Below are 22,741 nucleotides of genomic sequence, written 5' to 3' on the forward strand. Positions count from 1 at the left end.
TATGTCATTGTGATCCATCCAACCAAAAAGAAGGAATTTTTTTTAAATGAGATTTCAGTAAAGAATATTGTAAATCATACTGGTGAGCGTCATGAATTTTCGCCCACCGGCAAGATGGCGGAAGCGATTTAAGAGTCCTCAAGAAAGAGACTCTAATACCATGATAAATTCTAGATGGAGGTAATTCATAACGGTAGAGATTTGTATTATTCAGTTGTTCCTAAACGATTACAATATAAGATAAGACTATATATAATGCTCCTAATAAGTTTGCTAACCCTTAATCTTCTCTAGCTTATTCCATAAGGCAATAATATATTATTTACGATATCCGTAATATTCATGAGTTTGCACCCCTCAAACTCATGGGAATTTACTAAATTTTCATGAGTTTGCAAAAATAAGAAAAATCTTCATCTTGTACATTTTTATCAATCATCTTCGTCTTCGCAAAGTGGTAAGATAAACGAGTATAAAGACTCGCTAGAAACTTCTTCGAACAAGAACGTTAAGCTTTTCGGACTTGTCGAATATCAACACTAATCGGACCTAAACAAATTTCAGTAAAACGGGAAATTATCTGTCAATTTTAATATTTGGAGAACCCTAAGTTTTTCGAACTCGATCAAAAATTAAATGCGTAACAACTCGACAATACATTTTTTACCATCGTAATTGAAACGGAAGACTTTAAATCAAATTCCAAAGAAAGAAGAATTTTTACTCCATTTTATCGTGCCTCATCACAAGTCTTATTGCAAATTAAAGGTATTTGATTGGGGGAGGGGGTTGCTTTGTTTATTGAAATGTCCTTATGGCATGAAGCATAAGAATGAATATGGTTTCGCATGATGCATTCAACCAATCAAAATGCATGAAAAAGGATTTTTTTTTTCATTGAAGGAGATTTTATTAAAGACAATTGTAAATTCGGCCGGTGAGCACCATGAATTTTCGCTCACCGGCAAATAACTACCATACAATTAAAAACTAAATTAAAAATAATTCAGTTACTTCAAAAATTTTAAGCTATTTTTTAAATATATCATATTTGTCTTTATAGCTTTTTTTTTATAAAACAAATAAACTAGCTTATTATTCGACAAAAGTAGTTTAGTAGATCAATGTTTCAGCTGGCTCGTTTTTGTTTCAGTTATTGGCTTGATCGCTTAAATTTCAATTTTAGCTTGTTGAAATAATATGTATGTTGTATGCTAACATGTGAAAAATATGCTTATTTTTATACGGATAATTCACGCGGTACCCCTAAGATTTGCCACTTTGCACGAAATACCCAAATTTTTGATTCAGAAATCTTAAAGAGGTCATAACTCGTGTTTACGAGTTCCAAAAGTGCCGAATTTTTTTTTTCAAATTGCTCATCTTTCCGAGAACTACAATTTGAAAAAACAATTTGTCGCATTTGGATTTCGCTACTAGGAGTTATTGTTCATCAAAGTTTTTATCGACCGAACAAACTTTGAATGAGGATCTCTCATGGTCACGAGTTCCAAACTCGTCAAACTTTTTTTTTTCAAATCGTAGTACTCGGAAAGATGATCGGTTTGAAAACAAAAAATCTTCACTTTCTGATTTCGTAAACACGAGTTATGACCTCTTAAAGTTTTTCGGATCAAAAATTTAGGTATTTTGTGCAAAGTGGCCAACTTTAGGAGCACCGCGTGAATTATCCGTTTTTTTTTACATTCTCTCCTTTATTGTTACCCTTGTCCCTTTAATATGTAATATAAAATATTTATCATTCGTTATCCTATATCAATATTATTTTTCCAAAAACTATATATTAGCTATATTTTTCAGCTATTTCACCCAATTTTAATAAGACGATCAACTATCTAATAAATGCATAATTAATCTTTGTCTACCCTTTTAGTTAAATTTTTCGGATTTTAGCTAATTTTTATATTTTAGATTAGTTTTTAAATATTTCAACAAAATTTTCAGCTAATTTTATTAAACAAAGCCTAAATATCTCACTACAAAAGTCACTTTTATCATAAAGTTGATCTTTTTTTTTTTTAAAGTACCTCTTCTTTAAACACACGTGCTATTTCTTTTCATTAAAAATGTACATTTGCTTGAAATATGAAATCAGTGAATGGGCCAAGTCAAATATGGAGTAAGACCTGCATTCTTTCGGGCTTATTTTATTTCACTTTAGTTATTCATTCTATTGATTGATTATTTCGATTGATTGATTATTCGATTCAATTATTTCATTCAACTCGATTCGATTGATTGATTACTCTATTGATTCATTGATCAGCTCATTTCGCTCTATTGATTCACTCGGCTCACTTGATTCAGCTCCACTAAATTCAGCCAATTTGAATTTTGCGAATCTTAAATTTAATAGTTTTTAATAATAGTATATAATTATAATTATAATTATAATAATAATAATAATAATAATAATAATAATAATAATCATAATAATCATAATAATAATAAATAATAAATAATAATAATAATAATAATAATAAATAATGAATTATAATAATAATAATTATTATTATTATTATTATTATTATTATTATTTATTATTCATTATTTATTATTATTATTATTATTATTATTTATTTATTTATTTATTATTATTATTATTATTATTATTATTATTATTATTATTATTATTATTATTATTATTATTATTATTATTATTATTATTATTATTATTATTATTATTACAAGCTCGAAGTAGAAGCAACTCACATTGCGGGTCCTCAATCCTCGCAACCAAGTCCATTAGCTCAATGGTCTTAGTTACTCTCCTCGCCACAATCTCACTTCCAAAACCAGGGGCAATCTTGGGGTCCACCCAAAATCGTAACACCACGCAAGGGCCGAGCAATAGAAGGAGGAAAACCCAGGAAGCCGACTCCGAGGATCCTCAACAGGCCAAAAGACCTCCGTCTTGGAGACATTAAGGTGCAGTCCAAAACGGGGGTCATCCGCCATAATCAAATCCAAGACCTTCCCCACCTCCAAAGTATCCCCCACAACGGTGCCATCATACAACGACGGCGGACTTCCTGAAGCATAGTCGTACGATCAACAAGGTTGAAAGCATTCTGGAAATCAACCAAAGAACATGGAAAGTCCCACCTCAAAGACTTCCCGAGCCTCAATGAGTCGATTCAAGGCATGTAAGATAGCCTCTCCTCCACCGGACACACCCACCCCAAACTGTAAACCAGCAAAATAAGACGACAAAAAAGGACCCACCATAAAAGCACCAACCTTAGAGATAATAATAATAATAATAATAATAATAATAATAATAATAATAATAATAATAATAATAATAATAATTAGTATTAATATTAATATTATTAATATTAATATTAATATTAATATTAATTGATTCAATTCAAACTCTAATCACTTACTTGATTCGGCTCTATTCGATTCGATTCATTCAGCTCCATTCGATTGATTGATTCACTCGGCTCCATTGATTCGATTCATTTCAGTTTAGTTACTCAGCTCCATTCGATTCGATTGCTCACTCCATTGATTCAGCTCCATTCATTCATTTCATTGATTCAAATTTCTAAAAAGCCAGAAAGTACAGGGCCTAAATGATTAACAAAACAAATATTCCCTCCTATTCACAATAAACCTCTCATCTCATTTTGACACAAAAATTAAGAAAACATACTACCCCATCATATAAATAAATTTGGACCACACAAATACACTACCCCACCATACAATTAAATTTGGACCATACAAACAGTTATAAAAAAAGGAAATATGGAGGTTATTGTGAATAGACGGAAATAGAAATAGGGAAGATTATATTGAATAGGAGGGAGTATTATGATCGTAATTATCGGAGTATTAAAAGGGACATGTTGGAGCTGGTAGGCAATTTGGATCTGTGTTTTGGAGGTTTTCAATTTCCCGTGACATAATTATTCTCTAATAGGATGTCCACTAGCATGCATAAAGTAATGAGTTTAATGACTCAATAATAAGACAAAATATCAATTTTCTTCTTAATGAGACCAACTCATACTTATCCTCGAAAGAAAAAGTATTAGGGAGTATGCATTATCTAGAGGTATAATAAGGATTAAGTTGCCTTTAATAATAATAATAATGATAATAATAATAATAATAATAAGTAATAGTAATAATAATGATGTCGGTAATTGCATATGGAAGATGCAATCTCACATCAACAAACTTAAATCAAAATGTCACTAAGCTTTCGATACACAAAATCTCATTGAAGACGGTACGTATCTGTCACTTTGGAGAATTGTATCTTCAGCAAGACTAACTGCTTTCGAAATTGTTAATATTATAAAGGGGAGAATTGTATAAGAGAAATATATTATTGAATGGTGTGTCTCTCATTGAATACATAGACGATATATATAATAAACGACAATAGTCTAAACCCTAGGCGGTCCCTAGACGGTAGCCGCCGTATCTTATAACCTAACTCTAATTCCTCTAACATCCCTCCTCAAACTCATGGTAATTTGATAAAAATTTCCATGAGTTTGCACAAATACAAAATAAAAACTTCGATCTTCGTCTTCTTGATCTTCATTAATCTTCTTCGTCGTCTTCAAAGGTAGGTAAGAAACGAGTATAAGACTCGTAAGAAAATTTTATTCGAACAAGAATGTTAAGTTTTTCGGACTTGTCGAATATGAGTTAATTTGCAGCAACACTAATCGAACCTAACAAGTATCAATAAAACGGAAAAATTATCCGTCAATTTCAAGATGTGGAGAACCTTAATTTTTTCGGACCCCAAATAAATCAAGTACCACCTTGAACGACGTTGAATAATTTTAATCAGATTTCAAAGAAAAAAAAAATGTTTCAATACAAATTTCAATTGGGAGATGCTAGATAGATAGGCAGAAATAATTTGGGTAGGCAAAGAAAACTGTACTACCACTTTGCTTTGTTTATAGTACATGAGAATTGTTTGATTATTGAAAGCACATGAATCATGGTTGCCGTGGTGTTTCCTCGCTAAGCTTGCTTTTTTTTTCTTTTTGAATTTGAATAGACAGTAAATGATGATGATGATATCCTGTCGGTGAGCGCCATAGATCTTTGCCCACCGGCAAGAAAGCGGAAACGATTTTCTAGAGTCCTCAAGAAAGAGGCTCTGGTACCATGTTCAGATTATAAAGGAGAGAATTGCATAAGAGAAATATATTATTGAATGGTGTGTCTCTCATTGAATACATAGACGATATATATAATAAACGACAATAGTCTAAATCTTAGGCGGTCCCTAGACGGTAGCCGTCGTATCTCATAACCTAACACTAATTCCTCTAACAGAGATGGGTGTTCGAACAACATAAGGTTATTTCAAGGATGCGCGCAACTTTCATTAAAAGAAAAATAAACATTTACATGAAATTGGTGAGGAGCCGAGAGACAATCTGGGCCTCCACACCCTTAGCAACAGCAAAGCTAAGTCTAGTTAAAATATAAGCAGCCACCCGAGCCCCCGCATCCTGAGATACCGAGAATTTCTGGATCCCCTTGAGCAAGGCAACAGCATCCGAACCCAGCTCCCCAAGCGAAGAGAAAGAGAAGGGAAGGAAATCATAACCAGCTGCCGCGCATAAATCCCCATACTTAGCACACTTACGCTGAGCAGCATCAGCGACAACCCGTCCGGGCACAAAATCCATCATCCCAGTCTGAGTCAAAGGAGAAGACCCCGTCAAATCGACGCACACACCACGCTCTCTGTCCCAGGAATTAAGCAGCAAATCCGCAGGACGAAGGGAGCCACCATGTCCGTCAACCAAACCGATATCGACCTCCTTACCCGAAGAAATACCAGACCGATAGCAGATGTCGAATATGGTGTCACGAACGAGGTTGTGCTGATGCTTAACACCCACAGTACCACTACAAGAAACAGCGTGGTCCCCTTTAACATCATCAGCAAAAACCCGAGAGCAAGCAGGACAAGGCCGAGATACCGTGAATAACGGAACACCCAGACGATACCCAAGCACACTACGGTAAGTCCTCCCGTTCATAGTCTTACCTAACCCAGAGATAGGAACCGCACGCAACCAATCGGAGGAGTGGGCACCCTGCTGAGACTTCCACAAAGCAAGCTGACGCAGTGTCAAAGAGAAAACAGACTCTGAAGTAGCAGCAACCGTCGCGAAATATTTGTCTACCAATTTCTTCATAAGTTTGGGGGCAGCAATTTCACTAGGGTTACGTAAGATAGCAGAACCTGTTGTCTCAGAAAACAGCCATACAACATCATCGAAAGTAGGACCAGCATCTACAATACCAAAAGGCCGTAGGAGCTTAGCCTGCAAATCAGCAGACTGTAAACGGGAAGCAAGAAAAGCATAATGTAAAATATCTCCTGCCGCATAAACACCAAGACCACCAAGGTGAAAAGGGAATGTAGCAAGGCACCACTGCCAATTCCCAAAACCAGGGCCAGACGCGGTGACAATACGTTACAAGCTGGAACGAAGAGCAGCATCAAAAGAGAGATGGACCGAACCAAAAACACTGGGGGAGCAAGTACGAAGAGAGAAATAGAGCTTAGAAATACCAGTACAAGCTCTAAGCAGAAGCAACTCACATTGCGGGTCCTCAATCCTCGCGACCAAATCCATAATCTTAATGGTCTTAGTCACTCTCTTCGCCACAATCTCACTGCCAAAAATAGAACAAGTACTGACAGGTCCACCCATAACAGAGACACCACGCAAGGGTCGAGCAATAGAAGGTGGGAAAACCCCGGGGAGCCGAATCTGAGGATCCTCAATAGGCCAAAAGACCTCAGTCTTGGAGACATTAAGATGCAGTCCAAAACGAGGGCCATCTGCCATAATCAAATCCAAAACCCTCCTCGCCTCCAATGTATCCCCAACGATGGTGCCATCATCCAAGTACCACGCCTGCATATTGAGGTCAAAAGAGTCCCGGATTTTGCACAATAAAGGATGCAAAACCAAAGCGAAAAGCAAATGGCCCAACGAATCACCCTGCTGGACACCTTGACAAGACCCTAAGCAATGCTCCCCATAAAAAAGACGGGCAGGGCTGGAATAACAAAACTTCACCCAACGGGAAAGAACCGGGCAACGACGGCGGACTTCCTGAAGCATGGTCGCACGATCAACAAGGTTGAAAGCATTCTGGAAATCAACCAACAACATAGAAAGTCCCACCTCAGCACCCCTAGCCTCAATGAGCCGATTCAAGGCATGCAAGATAGCATCTCCTCCACCGGACACACCCACCCCGAACTGTAGACCAGCAAAATAAGAAGACAAAGAAGGACCAACCATAAAAGCACCAACCTTAGAGACAAGCCGTCTCCAAACAGTGCCAACAGTAATAGGACGAACACCACCACTTGGTTTAACAAGCGGCGTGAGAGGGGCGTTGGCAATGTACTCACCCGGAACAAGAAGACACCGACCCTCAAGAAAAAGATTAACCACCCTAGTAAAAGAAGTGATAAAATCATCAGAGATAGCCACAACAGCGCCACTCAAACAGTTCATAAGGTGTTGGACACGAAAACCATCCCTCCCACAAGAAGTACCACGTGAAAAGCTCCGAATCATATCCAAAACCACTGTCGAAGAGGCAACTAGAGGATGATGATCCCCAGACAAAGGAGGCAATGAAGGAGGCAGGGTGACAGGATGCTTCTCACGCAAGGCCACAAGAGTGGCATCGGAGTAAGGGGCGACCCAGAGGAATAAAGCACCCGAATAGCAGCAGTATAGTGACCATCACAAATCTTCCGCCGATATTGACAGAGATTAAGTTCACTCAAATCAAGATCCTCCTCCACATGAAACGAAGAAGGACCCTCATCCAAACACTCCCGTAACAGCTGCAAACCTCCCCCGGGCACCCCCGGGCACCCCCAATCGAGGATAGCCCTGGTAATACTCTCCTCCCGACGTTGTCGCCTAATAGCGGTCTTACACTCAAGATTACTCCGAGGGGAGAAGGTCCTAAGAAGACAAAGAGGCAACACAAGCAAACGAATCCAACAGGAGAGGTCACCAGGAGAACTAGCCACGTCATCCAAAACCCCCCTCAAAGCCCGAGCAAACCCAAGCCGACACTTAGGAGGTATCGATTTCACGGTGCGAAGGCCTAAAGATAACAAACGATCAAGCATAGATATAGACAACTGAATAAACTCAACCCCATCATCAGACGAAAGAATCGATGTAGACGAAGCTGGAGGTCTAGGGATACCCTGAATGACAAAACTATAGAGGCCGTCAACACACTCCGGAGGCGCTACAATATCCCCCCGACTATGCCGACATCTAGCGCGATAGGTATGGGTTTTAAAGCACACCCCACACAACCAGAGCCCAATCCGTCTCAAAGTATTCTCGGCATTGGAGTAAACAGTCAAACTATCAGTAAGAGTCTGACGCGTAAGTCCCAACCCACCATCATGACAATGCCGGTCCTGAAAATGCTTCTGCCATGCAGCCTTAGTAAGGCCCTTACCAAAACCATCCGGACATGCATGAAGACCCGAAAAAGGACAATGGAACCGCACAAGCTCGGACATGAAGAAGAAAACCCCTCCTCCTACATGCACGGTAAACAATATAGCCACCAAGCAAACCACCCGGATGATAACCACAACACAGGCCACGCACAAGCAGTAAGAGGCTCAAAAAGAAGAAGACAACTGAAAAAGATAGCCAACCAACGGCTTAGTGGACCGCCAAAAAGAGCACCACCAGCAACCCCGTAAGAAGCTCCTAACGCGGCAGCAGGCACAAAAAGCAGCGGCAAAAACCACCAAACCCAGCCACCCCGGAGAACTACTACACGCGACACCCACAGCAGCAGCAACGGCAGGTGTTGGCCGTCGTCCAACCAGAAAATAATTAAAAAAAAAAAACAGGAAGAAAATAGCGAAAAGCAGCTGCGTAAAAAAACCTGGAGAAAAACGACTGTGGGACGGCTTCAACCGGCGACAAAGAGGCAGAGTAACACTGCCACGATGACCACAATCAACGGCCAGGCCAGGCAAGAGAAGAAATAAAATATAAAAGAAGCCCTTAAAAAAAAAGATGCCCTAAAATGAAACAAACCAGAAAAACCCGACGACTGCGACAACAGCTCCGGGAACCACCACAACAATGACCTACGACGTGAGGTCTAAAGATCAAAGGGCGGTGGCAAAGGCGATCGACGGCACCGGTGAAGCACAGTCGAACCCTAACACTCACGAAAACCCCTCCCACACCACCACCAACGCCCTATTACCGACCACCAGCGAAACCAGGCACATACGACGAGTCAATGACCGGCGTGAGACAGCGGTAGTGGTAGGCAACGGACGGACGGATGGTAGCAGATGCAAAACCCCAGTCGCACGCAAATCGCCCCCTCTCTCTAGAATCAAATTATTATTATTATTGTTTTATATATATATATATATATATATATATATATATATATATATATATATATATATGACGAGGGGTTCATAACTACGGAGTACTACCTATTTTATCAGGTGGATGCTGGGTAAAGTCGTTGGTGAACCCTAGTCCGATCCCTACTAGCTTCTCCTCTGCAGTTAAATAATTTGTAGAAATAATTTGAAGAAAAGAAACTAATGAAGTGTTAGACTATAGCTACATACATACAAAACATACTCAAACATATTTGTTGACAAATATTCTTGTGGTTTTAGGGGTTTTGTCTTAATTTCAAGGAAGCATCCTACTTATTATATGTTACTTTGTCACCTTATGTTATTTCGTCATTTGTACATTGTGTTATAATGTCCTTATTTAAAATACAATACGTTATTAAAATGGCGTTTATACTAATTTTACTTAACATCGTACTTGCTTTATTGATTGAGTCGATCTTTATTTTATAGAAGTCATAGTGCAAGACCCTATTTTAGAGAAAATGATGCCAAATACAATTCACTTAGTTTCTCGTTAGGTAAGAGCATTATTTAATTCGGATTTTATACAATAATTTTCGAGTGACAGTGTACACCAATAATTAATAACATTATTATGAGTACTATACGTCCATACCGTCTACAAATTAAGGAGATATAGGAAATCTCCAAAGTACTCTTTAAAAGTACATTTTGCTTGTTCAACCACAACAATCACAAATGTGAATATACAAATATATTTTTAATTTTTTGTTTGTGTTAATTTCTATAAATATGAAAACATATTAGGTATGTTTGAAAAGGAGATGGAAATTATAGAACACGAGCACCACCACTAGTACAAAATTGAAATAATATATTCACACTTGATCTACTCTATATATAAATAGTATATACACATTTGATCGGATCAAGTCTTGAAGCGTGATATGAGAGCATTAAATCCGACCAATATAAATAGGTAGATGCACAAACACCAATAATTAAGATCGAAAAACAAAAACACAAACACAAACAAAGATGAAGGCAGCTCCGTTGGTTACTTTACTCGTCATCGCTCAACTCTCCTTACACAGCATTGCATCTGATGGAAGCCTTGCTCATCCTACACAAGATTCCTGCGAATCTCAACCTCAGCAGGTTTAACTTAATTAACTCTTAATCGAGCTCCTTAATCGCATTATTAGATTAACATCATTATATATATTTCCAGCTTATATATATCAATGTTATCACTTGAATGTACGTAACGTTGAATTGGTCCTTTAAACCGTTCTAATGTTTAAATCTTCATTCTCCGGATTCGATCCTTTTTTTTCTAAGGTGTTTAATTATGGGTTGTCCCGTACATTAGACTAGATCCTTTTTTCGGGCTTATTTCTTCACTTTTTCTACAAAGTAATACAAATCTCTTGATTGCACTAAGCTATTGTTGTGATTAGTGTTGCATAATTATAACCCGTATAGAGTAATCTAGAGTGGTTGAGAGATTTATCCAGTCATCCTTGGTTATGATTTAAAACTCATCTTTATTAAACTCGTGTGGAAGAATGAATATACAGTGAATGATATAGACGAAACAATAATCATCGTAGAAAAGCGATGAAAGTGCACTGCAATGATTAAGTTACAAATCTTGTATAAATTGACCTAATTACGTATTTACGTACGTGCTTATTATTGCATGTATGTCATCATTAACATCATCAAGTCATTATTCAGAGTATCTAACATCGATCACACTGTTGATGGGGTTGGAGGTGCTCTCTATTTCTTAATCAGAAATTCGTCTTCATTTTTCCCCAACAGCCCCGATTAAATCTCGGGGTGATATATCCAAATTAAAATAATGTTATAATTATTTCATAAAAGTAATGTTTTAATGAATAAAAAAAAATATATATTGAAATAAGAATGTATTATGGAGGAAATGGAGACAAATAAATGAAGTAGATTCAAATTGTTGTTGATGTTTTGTACTAATATCGTTTTGTACAAAAACTAGAACTAGGCTAATCAACCCAATGAATTCGACTTGGAAAAATATAATTTTTTAAATCGTCAAGAACTATGTAAAATAAATTTAAACGGGATTAGAAAAGAGTTGATTAGTCGAAAAATTTGCCATCACCGATAGATTTTCTTTTTTTCTAATTAAACAATGGAGTTTTAATTTGTGAGATAATACATGTGAAATATTCAAATAAAGTGGTGTTCCAAAAAGACATACTCCATATTTGATCTCTGTTTTCTACATTGACCGTGTCTAGCGGAGCTGAGGGCTCTTAACCTTTCGTGATATAATGGAACAACCGAAAAATGATTATGGTTGACTACTTGATCTCCATTATTTTCAGATGCGTTTTTGATTCTAAGTTATGTACACATCTTTAATGTTACATCCATCCACTTTCACTTGTAATTATATGGCAATGAACATGATTTTACATCCAGTTTTTACCTATTTATTTTATTTCAGTTATTTGTTTATCAATAAAGTTCATTGAACTATTATTATTAGTGGATGATAAATGAATCTAAACCAAGTAGGTAATTATTGATATATTAATGCAAAATATTCTCAATATTGAAAATAAAACAAATAAGTAAATTAATAATGATCGACAAGGTAACTAAATTTTGTTAGAGCGCGGTTGTGGAAAAGTTTATGTAATTGGCAATCAGAAAAACAATATTATCACCAAGTCACAAAAATGGATATGAATGCATATATATATACAAAGTTTATGTACATGCCGAGTGTTTATGATGAGGTTTTAGATTGTTGATATAAAAGCCAGTTCAAAACACTAGAAAATTATTTTGAACCGAATTTCAGTGATTAAAACTTAAAACTTAAATTATTGATTCTAGAGGAGTTGGATAATAATTTTACACCGAAATATAAAAATGGAGTTCGATCGGATCCCTCTCGACATGACTAAAACCATAACTAAAACTAGCGGAGCCTGAACATATACCAAAACAAAACAATGGTCTGTCGTGGAATCTTATCAATCGTGACGAACGAAATTTAATCTACAAGTTGAGGTTTGTTATATAATATACTGTACTAAGTAAGTACTAACTCAAAAATTTGAATGACATGCGAATCCACCACTTAAAAATTTATTTCACATGCCATGTCTATTACACCACCTAACATGACAATATATATTTCTTGTGAAGAAATCCAAAGTTCCACATGTGAGGGTTGTTTTACATTGATAAAAGAGGAGAAGAATTACCACTTTATAAGGGAAGGGGGTACTCCCTCTATTGCTAATTAGTTTTAGAGTGAAACCTCATTGACCTTATGAAGCGGACTCTCTCTCCTTCATTTGAGTGCGGCCCAGGCCCGTTGCATGATTTAACATGGTATCAGAGCCCATCGTTATGTGACCTGGGTTTCATGGGCCAAAGTTTGCAGTCGGACGAGCAAAAATTGCTTAGTTGAATGAATTTGTCCAGTCTGTGTGAAAAGTGGGCCTCACATGTGCGGGGGAGTGTGAAGAAACCCAAAGTTCCACATGTGAGGGTTGTCCCACATTGATAAAAGAGAAGAAGAATTACCTCTTTATAAGGCAATGAGCTACTCCCTCTATTGCCAATTGGTTTTAGAGTAGAACCTCACTGACCTTATGAAGCGGACTCTCTCTCCTTCATTTGGGTGCGGCCCAGGCCCGTTGCATGATTTAACAATTCTCAAATAATGTAGCATCATTTGGAGGTACATACATTATTGTTCTAATGCATGTAGTTTCTAATACGAATTATTAACCTATCGAGATGATCAAATGTAGCTTGAAAAGGCCAACCCTATACAAATTTTATTTTCACGGACAGTTATTTATTGCGTTTGAAACAAGTTAACTGTATATTGCTCGTGTGACAGAGTTGATAACCAGCTCACTGAGATAATTTATTAATTTAATGGTCAACATATATTAAGAATATTGATTATTAATTAAGCTGGCTGGGGTATATAAATGTACAGGTACATATTTCGCTGGCTGGTGATGGGTACGTGAGGGTGTCATACGTAACTACGTACACAATGGCTACATCAGTTGTTGAGTATGGCACTAAGTCTGGCAAATATAATGAATTCGCACTTGGGGACAACTTTAACTACCACTATTATTCTTATGTCTCCGGCAAAGTTCACTATGTCACTATTGGACCCTTGACTGCTGGTACTACTTATTATTACCGTTGCGGCGGCTCCGGTACCGAGTACTCTTTCCGTACTCCTCCCGCATCATTCCCCGTCGAGTTTGCCATAGTCGGTATGCTTTTCTCTCCTGTTTTAAACTTTGTATCTCTAATACTAGTTAAAATTGATATCATTCGACGAGATAAATTAAATTAAAATGAAATAGGTAAATATGAGGTAAGCAGTCTTGATTAAATATGGGTCGCAGCTACCTAAATGAAGTAGTTGAGCATTTGAGATAACAAGTTGATAACATAACCAAGCTACCGTTTACAGACTACTTCAATATCTCACTATCATAATAGTTGGAGCCAGATAATTGAAGTTACATAAAGATAAGAAAGATTATAAGATAAAGGAGATGGTTGGCACCGTCAATAAACAATATGAATGTTTATCTGGCCTCTTACATATTTGACAATGACCTATATAATATAATCCCTCCCTCCCCAACTCTTTTTCTTTTTTGGAAGTATAAAATACCCAAATCTTACAAAGAACGTTGAATGGGGACGGTTATGAAATTACTTGATATAAAATACCCAAATCTTTTTTGCCAATTTATCTAGGTCTTGTTTAGCACTAAAGGTGAAATGATATAAAAATCTAATTATGACTTTTAGATGAGTACATGAGTATATCGGTTTGTGTTATTTAGATACTGTTTGGCCTTGCTTATGGAAAATGACTTTTTCTTTTTAAAAGAAGTTTATTCACAAGTTACTTTTCGGAAAAGTTTTAGTTGTTTGGCCATACTTTTCTAAAAGCGGTTTCTCACAAAGTTTATATGTTTGGCCTAACTACTTTAATATAACTTTTGTTTGCTTATTTGGTTCTTTATGTAAAAAGTAGAAGTAGAAGTAGTAAATATCTACTTCTCCTTTTGAGGATGAATAATCAGTTTTTGACTTCTCAAAAGCACTTTTAAAACTCTCTAATTTATCATGTTTGGCCAAGCTACTACTTTTTTAATTACAAAAGCACTTTTTAAGTTTGGTCAAACAGCACCTTAAAAGCAATTGTTTCTTTAAATTTCACTGTTTCAAATAATACAATCTTTACAACCCCTTGTGTACATGAGTATATCCCATAAAAATCCAATGTCATGCACTACTTGATTGTTTTTTCATTTTGGATCTACTCATTTCATCTTATAATTCGTAAATTTGACCTGACAAAATAAACCCAAAACAAAAAAATCGATTTAAAATATCTTATCAAGTTGATAATCGATCGGACATCTGATTTTAAAAACTACCGAGGACATATAGTACCCAAATCCGATTCAATCCAATTCCAATCGAACCAAAATTCAATCTAATTCATTATTACATAATGATAGCAAATTTGAATATATCTAAAGCAATAGTGTAACTTAACAGATTGAAATGATTTAAAAATATTTATTTTCTCATAAATACACTCCATTATTGTGTGTTATTTTTATTATTCTTTATTTATAAATTGTACTTCTTATTATGTACTACAATCAAATTTAAATTAGAAGTATATGAAATATTAAACTAGAAATGGTTACCCACGACTCAAGAAAATTATAACCCGAAACTCACCTAAACTGGTCTTGACCCGAATCAACCCATTCCCGACTCGAAATAACACAAACCAATAAAAGTGGCTAATTGAAATGAACCCGATTAAAATCGAACTAAAACCCAAAAAGTTCAACCTGACTAAAACTGAATTGATTTAACCTAATCTGAAATCGAACCAGATGAACCGTTTACCAAGCCTATCTTTGATGACCTCACGCAAGGATGATGAATTGCTTTTAAATTGGCAAAAAAGTAGTTGAAGATAAAAGTATATTCCCTTTCCTCCGATCTGTTGAAAATTAAATAATTGATCACTTGATTAAAGTGACCACCCTTTTGGTGGCTCTTTTTATGTGACCACCCTTTAATGTTTTGGTAACACTTTTGTTCAACACAAATGTGTTGCTCTAAAAAAAAGTTAATATGATCATGTCGTTGGGATTGCATTATATTATGCTTACTATTATCAACAAGTTTGTCAAAAAAAAAAAAAAGTTTCCTTAAAACTAATATAATGTAACATAAATTTTACAAATCACAAATTCTTACCTGAGACAGTCTAAAAACGGTCATACAAGAGATTTACTCTGACGAAATACCACTTATGGGATGTGGCAGGTGGACTCGGACAAACATCGTGGACCAAAGCAACCCTATCACGGATCAACCAAAAATGCCATGATGTAGTATTAGTAGCGGGTGGATTATCCTACGCTGACGGACAACAATGTCTATGGGACTCTTTCGGTCGATTAGTTGAGCCATATGCTAGTAAAAAACCTTGGATGGTTGTAGCTGGTAAACAAGAAATTGAAGGAGTTTGCACCATTTCTAAAGGACCTCAACCCTTCAAAGCCTACAATGCTAGGTGGCTCATGCCTTACCATGAAAGTGGTTCCACTTCTAACCTTTACTACTCCTTCGATGTGGCTGGAGCCCACATTGTTACGCTCGGGTCTTATGCCGACTTTGAGTCTGATTCAGCTCAATATGAGTGGCTTAAGGCGGACCTTAATAACATTGATAGGTCTAAGACCCCTTGGGTTTTTGTTGTGGTTAACACTCCTTGGTATACTTCTAGTGTTGCTTATAAGGGTGAAGGTGAATCCATGAGAAAAGCAATGGAGAACCTTCTTTATACTGCCAGAGTGGATGTCGTTTTTGCATCTCGTGTCAATGCATATGAGCGTTTCGTAAGTTATTTATTCTTACTGCTTTTCTTTTACTCCCTCTGTCTCAATCATATTATCACGTATTTATGAGTTATGACAATCATATTGAGAACTTTTTACAATTTGATTTTTTTGGTTGCGGTAACAGGGGAGGACCTACGACAACAAACCTGATCCTTGTGCACCGGTTTACATTACCCTTGGTGACGGAGGCTTTAAATCGACTTTTGAGTACGTAATCTCTTCATTGTACTGTATATTTATGAAGTAATCTGTTTCTATGCATACAACTTTCTAAAGAATACGTGCAGATTATTATTATGTAAATTATGTATAATTGATTCAATAACTCCCTTAAATGTAGGTTTGAGCAACAAACACTATCAACATCCTTGCACAAAGAGCTGAACGTTGGACATGGGCGTCTAAGAATATACGACAATAAGAAGGCACACTGGGCATGGTACCCGACTGAGGATGACACCGACGCGCCTTCTGATGAAACATGGCTTACAAACCTACTAGCATCTGACAAGAAATGCTTGGAGCTTTGCATTTGTAAGAAGTTCAACAGCGTTAAAGCCCATGACGAACTTTGAGTCTTGATCCAGATCGATATTTGGCGATTTAAGATGTTGTGTCACACTTGATATCATTGATGTACCTCTTTGTCTAATCAGGATCATCAAAAAAAGCTTGTTGTCATTGTATTTTGGAGTAGTTGGGCTTGTTTACTGGTTCTTAAACAAATTTGTAATATTTAATGGAGCTCATTTGCTTGTTTTTCAACTGTGAGAGAAGCAATAAAGCGGGGATTGACATTGTTTATAGAACACCTCTCTTTCGAAAGGGATTGTCATTACTAGGGATGACAATAGATCCAGGCCCGCTCGAGATCCGCAGGACCCGACTCACATGGATTGGATATGGATCCTAATTTTTGCGATCCGTTGGATATGGATCAGATATGGATCTATTACTTATAAAGCGGATCTGGATCTGGATCTCATCACTCAGATCCAGATCCAATCCGCAGACCCGTTTTCAAAAAAAAAAAGAAAAACAAATTATCAAATTACTCATTTACTAACTTCACAAGTCATAAGTTTATATTATAAAAAAATTAAAGTTGGTAGTGCCACTTCGTAGTTCTAAAACATGAAGTTGAAATGCTATTGTGTGCGTACAATATGCCACTGACCTAGTTTGTTATTGCCACACTTAATATCGTAAGGGTAGTTCGTGTTACTTAACTTATAACACTATTGTGTTTGTTGTTTATTTTGATATTGTCTTAGATCCGCATAGGATCCATATCCGACCCGGACCCGTTGGATATGGATCTGGATCTGAGAAAATTGGACCCGTCGGATATGGATCGGATCTGGATCCAATGTGGAAAATGCGGATTTGGATCTGGATCTAGCTGGATCCGGTCTAAATCCGGCCCATTGCCATCCCTAGTCATTATAGGGGCGAAAATATATTGAGAGAATATATGTTGTGTCGTGGTATGGAGGCCACTGAATGAGAAACGACATTTCCCCGACTACGGTATAAATCAATATAGGCGTCGTCCCAGCCACCAAGGTCACACAACCCTCCTAAAGGTTATGTACTCAACTAATAAGAGTTGAAACTCATATGGTATGCTGAAAATTAACATAGAGAAGTAGTAAATGATATATGAAGATGTGTGCCAAGAGACTACAATCTTCTCATATTTATAGTGATTAATTAACACCATAATCACAAAGATAGTGGCATAACCACCACCACAAAGATAGTAGTAAATGATATATAAAGATAGTGTCAAGAGACTAAAGGTTATGTACTCAACTATTAAGAGTTGGAACTCATATGGTATGCTGAAAATTAATATAGAGAAGTAGTAAATGATATATGAAGATGTGTGTCAAGAGACTACAATCTTCTCATATTTATAGTGATTAATTAACACCATAATCACAAAGATAGTGGCATAACCACCACCATAAACATGGGCAAAAAATATTGAGTTAATGGCTATAATCATGCAAGTACACTACAAGAAAAACTAAAACAGGCGACCGAAATTTGGCGACTGATAGAAGTAGTCGCCAAATTGGCGATTGATTTTCAAATTGGCGACTGAAATCAGTCGCCAATCTGGCGACTGTCTTTTTTAAAAAGGGAATCAAACGTGGCGACCGAAATTTTAAATTTGGCGACTGATTTATGGGTAGTCGCCAATTTGGCGACTGAAATTCAGTCGCCAAAATGAATTTCAGTCGCCAAATTTTTTAATAGAAACCAGCCTCTCTCCTACTTTACTCTTTATGAAAAAAAAAGGGAGAGCGACGAAACAGCGGCGACGACACAACCAACGAACAACACCACACAACCACCCTTCCACCGCCATTTCCACCGCCACATCCACCCTCTTTAATTAGGTTAGTTGTTTTTGTTTAATTTCAGTTTAATTAGTTTAATTTGTTAGAATAATTTGTAGTTAGTTTGATTAATTTGTGGTTAGTTGGTTAGATTTATTTGTAGTTAGTATGTTAGATTAATTTGTAGTTAGATTTAGTTTAATTTGTAGTTAGATTTAGTTTAATTTGTGTTTGAATTAAAAGAGAATGATTAAGGGGTTTTTTGTCTTGGTTTAGGGTTATGGGTGGGGGTGGTTCGGTGGGTGGCGGTCGGCCGTGGGTGGGCCGTGGTGGGCGTGGTTGGGGTGGGTCGTGGGGTGGTGTATGGTGTTGGTAGCTAAGTGAAACCGTCTCATTATCATTAGTATTAAGCTAAGTGGAACCGTCTTAATTAATATTATTATTATTATTATTATTACTAAGTTAAGTTAAACCGTCGTATTATTATTAATATTAAGCTAAGTGAAACCGTCTTTTGTATTAATGGAATTAGCTAAGTGGAACCGTCTTTTCGATTAAGAGAAATTAGCTATTAGCTAAGTGAAATCTTCTTTAGGACTTGATTTTGATAAATTTAGTTTGATAATTCATGTTATTGATGAATTGAGGTTGAATAATCTTGTTTTTTTGTTTTTCTTTTCTCTTTTCAGGGTTGTCCGCTACCGCTAGACACACCACCGTGACGCGGTAGTTGTTGCTTCTTGTTTTCTTTTCATTTTTGCTTTTACTTAATTAGGTAACCTCCTCTTACCAGTTACCTTTTAAATTTACTAATTTTAGTTCAAATTATGCTACGGACTTTAGGATAGAAACCTTTATTATGTGGTTGACTTGTGCTATTGACTGACTTAATTAATTTAGTACTTGATTGTGTTGTTGTTTGATTTGATGTTGACTTAGTACCCGTTCAAGAATTACTCATTATGATTAATTCTTGAATAGTCCCCATTTTGGGATTGTCTTTGTACGTTTCAAGTCATTTAGGTAGTAAACACGTACTTGTGATTTATTAATGAGGAATGAGTTTGGTGGCGATCCCTTTAATGTTCTCTGAATACATGTATATGTGGAGTAATTAGTTATTCTACATAGATGTGTATTTGGAGAACTGAAGGGAATTACTGCCGAATTTTTTCCTCATTAATAAATTACAAGTGTGTTTTCTAGTGACTTGAAACGTACATTGACGGGTTTAGGTTGGAGTGATAAGGACCCTATTCGAAGATGGATTACTTATTGACAATATTTATATATTGGTTTCATATGTTTATTGTATAATGTGGAGTATAATGTTTAAATTTTGTATGTAATATTATTGTTATTTTTTAAAAATGTTTAAATTATTGTGGGGTCTTCTTTAGATTAAAATGAAGAGATTGGAACGTTCATGGATGTATGAAGGAAGATTAGACCATTCCAATAAGAAAAGACGTCCTACCGCTAGATTTATAAAGGGTGTTAGCGAGTTTATTGAATTTGCTAAACAACAAGATGAATATGACTTGGTAGACAAAAAACTTGGGTGTCCTTGTGCCAAATGCAAAAACCTGAAATACCAGCTTGGCATTGTAGTAGAAGAACATCTCATTATAAACGGGTTTACGCCAAATTATTACAATTGGATTTCACATAGAGAAGCATATTCTCCAATTCATGAACAAGCTCACACCCAACAAATACAAAATGATGAGAACCCATATAGAGAGATGGTTGTTGATGCTATGGATTCCACTATTTTTAATAGTGATGACAATACAACCATTTCTGAAGAACAACCGCCACACCCACAAGCAAAAGCCTTTATTGACATGTTAAAAGCCTCAGAAAAACCCTTGTATGAAGGAAGCAGAATGACATTGTTACAAGCCGCTTCTAGGCTAGTTACCTTGAAATGTGAGTTTAATATGCCATTTGTTGCTGTTGATGGCATAGACTCGTTCCTTGAGGAATCTTTCCCCGATGATAATATCATGACCCGAAGTTTCTATACTACCAAAAAAGTAGTTAAAGGTCTTGATTACGCATGAAAAGATTGATGCATGTCTGAAGGATGTATGCTATTTTGGAAAGATGATGCTTTGCTTGACAAATGTAAAGATTGTGGGGCGGATAGATATGAGACAAGTGAAGGAGATACGTTTTTGGTGTTGAAAAAAAAGGCAACGGTAGTAAGGGGCCAAAAGAGTAAGAAACCAATAGCATGTAACCAATTGTTTTACTTTCCTCTCGCACCAAGACTTCAAAGAATCTATGCCACCAAAAACATTGCCGAACAAATGAGATGGCACAAAGAAAACCCACGTGCTCCGGGGAAGATGAGTCATCCTAGTGATGGGGAAGAATGGAAACGATTTGATCAGATGTATCCTGATTTTGCCAAGGAACCCCGCAATGTACGACTTGGCTTGTGTACGGATGGATTTGATCCTTTCGGTAATTTTGGGAGGAAGTATTCTTGTTGGCCCGTTATGGTCACACCATACAACTTACCACCTTGGTTATGTATGAAAAGACCATTTATCTTCTTGTCACTTATTGTTCCCGGACCAAAAAGCCCGAAACGTAATTTGGATGTTTATTTACAACCATTGGTGGAGGAGTTGAAATATTTGTGGGAAGTTGGGGTGGGAACTTATGATGTGTCTAAAAAACAAAATTTTCAACTTAAAGCTTCCCTTTTGTGGACAATAAATGATTTTCACGCCTATGGTATGCTATCTGGGTGGTCTACACAAGGACAAAAAGCATGTCCTTGTTGCACGGAGGAAAGTAAAGCATTTTGGCTTCCTAATAGCAAGAAAATAAGCTGGTTTGATTGTCATAGATGCTTCTTACGAGAGGGAAATCCACATAGGAGGAACAAGAAAGCTTTCACAAAAGGTAAAGAGGTGCTTGATGCCCCTCCGAAACGAGTGCCCGGGGATGAGATATGGAAGACGGTATGTGATTTACCATCCCCTATTGATGGTACCGAGGAAGAATTTAAAGAATTGAAAAAGCAGAAAAACGGTTGGTTTAAAAGAAGCATTCTTTGGGACCTTCCTTATTGGAAGACAATGTTGATAAGACATAATTTGGATGTAATGCACATAGAAAAGAATTTCTTTGAGCAACTAATTGACATGATCATGGATATAGAAGGTGAAAAATGTGATAGCATTGCTTCTAGAAAAAGTTTTGCAGAAATTTTGTCATCGTCCCAAATTACACATTCGCGGCGACGGGTCTAAGCCAACATCCATTTTCACTCTCGACAAAGCTAAGAGAAAGGTATTGTGTGAGTGGTTACAAAATTTGAAGTTTCCTGATAGGTATGCATCAGATTTTAGTCGATGTGTTGATCTTAAGAAGCTGAAGTTGCAAGGCTTGAAAAGTCATGATTGTCATGTATTCATGGAGCGATTATTACCCGTTGCTTTGAAACACCTCGTGCCGACAAACGTTTGGAATGCAGTTGTTGAGATTAGTCAATTCTTCCGAGATTTATGTGCCTCTTCAATATGTGTTGATGACATGATTCGTCTGGAAGAGCAAATACCACAGATATTGTGTAAGCTTGAAATGATCTTTCCTCCTGCATTTTTTAACTCCATGGAGCATCTACCGGTTCATTTTCCATATGAAGCCAAAGTTGGGGGACCCGTCCAATATAGGTGGATGTATCCATTTGAAAGGTAATTAAGATAATCTAGCTACTTTTAAATTAAAATTAATAATAATAACTAATCTATTTATTATATGTTAACTTTATTATTAATAAGACTCATCATTAACTTTTATAGGTTTCTTAATCATTTGAAAAACAAAATTGGTAATAAAGCTAGGGTGGAAGGTTCTATATGCAATGCTTATTTAACGGAAGAGATTGCAAACTTTTGTTCTCTTTACTTTAAAAACATATAGAAACCAAAGCAAAAAACTTGAATGTTGAGAAA

At 36.5% G+C, this 22,741-nt stretch overlaps 1 protein-coding gene across 1 annotated transcript; it reads left to right on the forward strand.

The window, feature by feature from the left end:
* The first annotated feature begins 9,980 nt into the window (after positions 1-9,980).
* LOC141647687 (purple acid phosphatase 22-like) lies at positions 9,981-17,228 on the forward strand. Its single transcript, XM_074455978.1, has 5 exons — positions 9,981-10,594; positions 13,452-13,743; positions 15,842-16,416; positions 16,544-16,626; positions 16,760-17,228. The coding sequence occupies exons 1-5, from the start codon at positions 10,475-10,477 to the stop codon at positions 16,992-16,994; spliced, it is 1,305 nt and encodes a 434-aa protein (XP_074312079.1). The 5' UTR covers positions 9,981-10,474; the 3' UTR covers positions 16,995-17,228.
* The last annotated feature ends 5,513 nt before the right edge of the window (positions 17,229-22,741 follow it).

The sequence above is a fragment of the Silene latifolia genome, chromosome 3 (assembly GCF_048544455.1).
Source record: "Silene latifolia isolate original U9 population chromosome 3, ASM4854445v1, whole genome shotgun sequence".
Classification (NCBI taxonomy): domain Eukaryota; kingdom Viridiplantae; phylum Streptophyta; class Magnoliopsida; order Caryophyllales; family Caryophyllaceae; genus Silene; species Silene latifolia.